A 6,461-nucleotide genomic window follows, 5' to 3' on the forward strand; every position below is an offset into this window, starting at 1 on the left:
GTGGGAGAAAGATGAGGCTTTCTACTCCCATAAAGATTTACACCCTCGGAAACCCTGTACAGGGTCGCTATGGGTCGGAACCGACTCGACGGCACTTAACGACAACATCCACAAATACATATAGGGTTAGAGAGAATGGTGGGAAGATAATGGGACAATATCCACCAATACATACAGGGTTAGAGAGAATAGTTTTACAGTCACCTTTGCTGCAAAGCTATGGAAGCGTCGTAGCTGTATCCACATACCTTGTGAGACTGAGTCAGAGGTGTATGGAAACCAACCAGGAGACTAAGGGAACATGTGAACCTGAGCTCTCATGACCCTGGACCCAGCAGAACCAGATGGTACCCAGCCACTACTGACTGCTCTGCGAGAGATCACATTAAAAGGTTCTGGAGAGAGGGGGAGAAAAATCAGAACAAAGAGCAGCCTTCCAGGTCAGATGGAGAGCAGGGAATCGCCCAGACTATGGCCGTTAGTGGTCCTTCAGGTCTGGAAGTGAACTCACCCCCAGGGCCCGATATGCAGCCAAACAACAGACAGGTCTATTAGGGAAGAGTAACACCAGGGACATATGCACACCTTCTAAGAAAAATCATTTGGGACCAAAAGGTCAGAACTGCCCAAGGACAAAGTTCAGAAAGGTTAGGACAGAAGGAGGAATGGAAACAGGAAACCCAGGGAGGAATGGGATACATGACGTCACCTTGGGGGATTTCAGTCAATGAAACAAAAATGTATTGAACTGATGAATGGAAACAGTGTTACTCTGTAAACCTTCACCCAAATTAATAAACAGCTTTCATAGATAAGAAGATTAGTTTAGAAAATACAATAAAAAATTATAACGATGATGGAACAAAACCAAAAATTTTTAGAAATAAACTTTTAAAGAAATTTGTAGGATCCAAACAAAGACAATTAGTCAGCTAAAAGGAAGAATATAAAAGGCAGGCTTAGATACACACAGGCATACTTTGTGGTACGGTTAGCAACATGCCACTTTCCTAAATGAAATCTGTAAGCTCATGCATCCCAAGTAGACTCTGGGAAGGAAGGGAAGCCATAAGACGTAAAAATTCATCCTGAATGTGTGAAGAGTGAGGAGATTCCAGAGAGACTTTGAGGCAGGGCCTCGGGTGCATTCTACCAACACAGGAGCCTGGCATGGCCAGGGAATCTTGCTCAGAGGAAACTAGTAGGAAAGTGGGTTCCTCAATGGAGTGAGGACTGTAGGAAATCTACACCAGAATGAGCTCCAGGCATCATCACGAAACGACAAAGAATTCTCAGGGAAACCCTGAATGAGTATTTGTAATTATGAAGTGAAATGAGCCTTTCGCAGATTTCTTAGAGAACACAAAAGTCACATGGAAAAGACAGACTCAATTGATTAGCCACATAAAATTAAACTATCTTAAAAAAAAAAAAAAAAAAAGTCAAGAAAATGGTTTTGTGAGAAATATCTGTAACATTCTCATATCATTTCCCTAAAACCCCCCTCCAATTTTCAATAACCTTATATGCATGTGAAAGCTGGACAGTGAATGAGGAAGACCGTAGAAGAATTGATGCTTTTGAGTTATGGTGTTGGAGAATATTGAAAGTGCCATGGGCTGCCAAAAGAACCAATAGATCCATTTCGAAAGTGCAGCCAGCATGCTCCTTGGAGGCCAAGATGGCCAAACTCTGTCTGTCTCTCATACTTCGGATATACTGTCAGGAGGGACAAGCTGCTGGAGAAGGATATCATGTTTGGTAAGGTGCTCTGGCAGCGTAGTGGTTATGAATCGGGCTGCGAACTGCAAGGTTAGCAATACGAAACTACCAGCTGTTCCACGGAGAAGATGAGGCTTTCTGCTCTCATAAATATTTACAGCTTTGGAAACCCTGTACACGGCGGCTATGAGTTGGAATTGACTCCATGGCACATAACCACCAAGGTGGAGGGTCAGAGAAAAAGAGGAAGACCCCCAATGATATGGATTGGCCAAGTGGCAGCATCGATGGGCTCAAGTGTGGCAACAGTAGTGAGGTTGGCCCAGGATCGGGCAGTGTTTCGTTCTGCTGTGCATAAGGTCGCTATGAGTTGGTGCCGACTCGATGGCACCTAACAACAACAACAATTTTCCTAATATGAGGGAGCTCCAAAGAGGTCACAGAAAGGTGGACTTAAAAAGATAATGGAATTTTTTCCATGCACTCTTCGAAGCCTTCTTGAATATTAGTTCTAATAAAAGATGTGAAGTCAACAAAAAATGGGCAAAGGCTGTGAAAATAATTCACAGAAAAGCATGTGAGAAGTTACTTTCAGGCTCTAATGCAAATAAAAATGAGATCACTTTTCCTGACAGACCCTCTCTGTATCCTCACCACACCAGCGGGCAATCCTGCCTCCTGCTCCCAGAGTATCCATGATCCGAGATCACTGGAGAATGACTTGGTGACAACCGTAAGATGTTACATATGCAGACCCTTTGACGTCACAGTTCCTCATCTGAGGACTTATACTCAAAATTGTTACAAGAAAAGGTATCTGCCTCTCATAACCTTTGCTCATCTGTGAACACAATAATTACCCAGCATTTATCAATGTTTAAAAAATAGCTTTTAAAAACCATTAAGAGAAAAGATACCAGGTGCTTACAGAATTCTTCTCTATAGGCAAACTTGATTTTCTGAGTGAGTGAAACTACACATTATGTGGTGCTCCATAGGGTAAGCAGTGAATTATGAACCACAAAGTCAGCAGTTTGAGCTCACCAGTCACTCCATAGGAGAAAGATGAGGCTTTCAGCTCCCACAAAGATTTACAGCCTCAGAAGCAACTTGAATGTAATGTTTACATTTCTATATAGATTTCTACAGAAGTTTGGGCTATGAATGTACAGAACTACATCCAGGATAATGCACTGGACCGCAAGGCTGGAGGTTCAAACTCAGCTGCCCCAACCACCCATACTTACCCTGATGGCTTTGAGTCCATTTGACACTTGGTTTTCTTCCACAGTTGCAATGACTTCCTGCCCAACGTTCAAAAGCACTTTGCCCGTGATAGCATCATTGGAGAAATAGATCAAGTCATTGATCATGCCATAGTCGCTGCAGTACCTGGTCACGACTCCCTGTACCGTTTTCAGCTTGCTATCACCTGCCAGGGCAAACAGAAGGGCACAGTGAGCCCACACCTTGCTCGAGGGGAGCTGCAGGCATCCCAGCCTGAGGCGCAGACACTGCATGGCATGTGGAGAGCTCAGCATTACCTGCCCAGCTCCTCCCAGGTTCCAGAGCCAGGTGGCCTTTCCTGGTGCTATCCATGTGAGGTGGGGACAGTGAGAATGTCTACCCTGCAACGCTGTCTCAGGGTTCAGCGACAGAGTCTTGGTGGCACAGTGGGTTGAGCTCCTCAGAGAACAGATGGGCTGTCTGCTCATGTAGACTGACAGCTTTGGGGCGCTCAAGGAGCAGCTCTACTCTGCCCTATAGGATTGTGCTGAGTTGGAATGGGCTCAAAGGCAGTAGGTTCAGTGGGGAAACCAAGTCTAACCGACTTTGGCCCCTCGAGTCACCCTCCTGGCTGACCCTGACCTCCCACCCTTCCCACACTGGTCTGGTCTAGAAGCAGGGTTCAAGGTCTAAGTCCTCCTGGCACCGTTCCTGCTACCTCTCTACAAGGCAAACTTCAGTTCCCAGTCACGGCAGTCACCCAGGGAATGCTGCTGGTAACACTGCTGGTGAGGCCTGCAGCTTACAGCTGAACCAGAGAACGGAGGCGATCGCACCAGGACACTTTGCCAACAAATCCACACACAGATGGGCTTTAAGAAGCAACTCTGTTTCTGAGGTGTCAGGAGAATTTGGGAAAGCAACCAGGGAGCCATCCCCTGGGACCCAACTGTCATATGGCAGGAGGACTAGGAGACAACACCAGCTACCCGGGGAGAAACTGACAGTGTATTGCTTTTACCTTTTTTTTCCATTTTTCACAGACTGCATTTTATTCGGAGGTCCGCTGACATCCAGGTTCATTTTTAAAGTTTGCATACAATAGAAGTCATTCTTAGTGGCATACAGTTCTAAGGATCCTTAGAAATGTATAATCATGTATCCATCGCCAGATTATATACAGAAGCGTGGCATCATCCTAAAATATCCTTATGTGCCCCCTTTACAGTCAGCGACTCCCCATACACCAAAGCCTGGCAGCCTCGGATCATGCTTTCCATCCCTACAGTTTGGCCTTTTGCAGAATGTCATATAAATGAAATCATAAAAAATGTAGCCTGCAGGGCATTGGCTTCTATTACTTAGCAAAACCAATTACAAATTAATCTATACTGTGTTCATTCATTTTTTTTTTTCTTTCTTTTTTTTATTGTGAACTAAGTGATAGTTTACATGGGAGAACATCGACTTTATACCATCATTTCACTGCAATGATTACAATCTCCTCTGTGCGTCATCATTCAACAGTATTTGCTTCCATTCCCTCTTTTTTGGGGGGTGGTGGTGGTGGTGGTGGGCTGTACACAAAAACACTCAGAAATATATTTAATAATTTAAACAACCAAAGGGCACATTCTGCAAACCTGCCTCCTGGCCACCAGCACTCAGTCCCTCTCTTTCCATTAGTTCAGAGTCCTCTGCTGCCCCCTCTCTCCATGTCCTCATCTCTGCCTCCATCTCTGGTGTCGTTGCCTCTCTGGATAGGGTCCCACATTCTGTTTGCACTTTTCTCCCTTGATGGTCCCTAGGGTCCTCTGTTTCTGGACTGTAAAATTAACTACTCCCTTATTTTTGTTACAAAACTTTACCTTTGTCATTGTGACAGTAGCAATTACTCATTTTATCCCCGTCTCTTTTTACCAGACCCATCTACACAAGATGAAAACCATTCAGTGGGGACTCTATCTTCCCCCACATACTCTTAAACTAAACTCCCTCTTGAAATACTGTAAGCAGTCACTTCATGCTTTATCACCCCTCATTTCAGGTAGCCAATGTCTAAGTTACCTGTCCCTATCTCTTCTGTACAGAAGAGATAGGATTGACACTTGATATAAAGATTCATTCCCTCTCAGTTGGTATTTTGAGCTACTACATCCATAAGTATAGGTCAAGTTCATCAAATTATAGCAATTTATACTCATTTTCTTTATCAAAAATTGTTTTTATCTTCCTCTAGTCAAGTTCTGATTATGAAGCCATCGAGGTTAGGTCAAATGGGTACGATCTGCAAGTTTGGGCATTGTTGTCCAACTCCCCTCACTTCATATCAGCTGAAAACTCTACTCTCAGCTCTAGCCTTCGGTGGCTATGTCCTTGTCCATGGGCTCAGGAGTCCTCAGGTCTCACTACACTTCGGACCAACCAGACCTTCCTCTTCTCTTGTCTCCAGATCCATGGGAATCTATGGAATGTGGCTGAACTCAGCCCATATCTTCACTGCTCTGACCGTGTATTTCTGAGTCAAAGCAGAGGGATATCGAGACACTTTGAAAAAAGAAGCTGACTCCATGAGTCTACCATGGACAACTGAAGACTGGGGCATGTTCTGAGCAAATGCAAGGGACACTACAGGCACATTGTGTCTCTGACGTGTAGAAACACATATAATGCAGAAGGACTAAACAGTGGCCCAGACCCCACAGCAGGAACACAAATGCCACATGGGATCAGCAGTGAACAGGCGTGCTCACAGATGCCAGGAGGGTGGAAGAAAAGACACGGGCTAAGGGAGGACACCTACCACCAACCAAGGTCCAGAGGGGAAGATGGACCCCATGTTCCCACACTCAGGGGATGAGGACCCCCTCAAGTCCCCACACTCCCCTGAGTGGATGGACCACCCATAGCCTCATGCTCAGGAGGACAAAGATCCCCCAAATTACCACACTCAGGGGATGAGGACCCCACCAAATCCACATATTCAAGAGTTTGAGGCCCCATATACACACACTAGAGGGAATAAAGAGCCCCCCATGTCCTCACACTCAGGGGGAATGAGGACCCCCCCACGTCCCCACACGCAGGGGGTGAGGACCCTTCCACGTCCCCACACGCAGGGGGTGAGGACCCTACCACGTGCCCACACTCAGGGGGTGAGGACCCTTCCACGTCCCCACACTCTCGGGGGTGAGGACCCTTCCACGTCCCCACACTCTCGGGGGTGAGGACCCTACCACGTCCCCACACTCTCGGGGGTGAGGACCCCCCCCCACGTCCCCACACTCAGGGGGTGAGGACCCTACCAAACTCATGTATTCAGGGGTTTGAGGCCCCACATACCCATGCTAGAGGGTATGAGGAGCTCCCCCCATGTCCTCCCACTCAGGGGGAATGAGGACTCCACATTCCTACACTCGGGGGTGAGGACACCCCATGTACCTACTCGCAGGGAATGAGGACCCCCGCGTCCCCACACTCAGGGGATGAGGACCCCCCACGTCCCCACACTC

The 6,461-nt window shown here is 46.6% G+C and overlaps 1 protein-coding gene across 1 annotated transcript in view; it reads right to left on the reverse strand.

The window, feature by feature from the left end:
- The window catches only part of MOV10L1 (Mov10l1, Moloney leukemia virus 10-like 1, homolog (mouse)), a 95,319-nt gene that overhangs the window by 88,349 nt on the left and 509 nt on the right, over positions 1 to 6,461 (reverse strand). Inside the window, exon 2 of the mRNA XM_006876415.1 lies at positions 2,970 to 3,154. Within this exon, the coding sequence (XP_006876477.1) occupies positions 2,970 to 3,154 (185 nt within the window). The remainder of the gene's footprint in view (positions 1 to 2,969; positions 3,155 to 6,461) is intronic.

The sequence above is a fragment of the Chrysochloris asiatica genome, unplaced genomic scaffold (genome assembly GCF_000296735.1).
Source record: "Chrysochloris asiatica unplaced genomic scaffold, ChrAsi1.0 scaffold00378, whole genome shotgun sequence".
NCBI lineage: Eukaryota > Metazoa > Chordata > Mammalia > Afrosoricida > Chrysochloridae > Chrysochloris > Chrysochloris asiatica.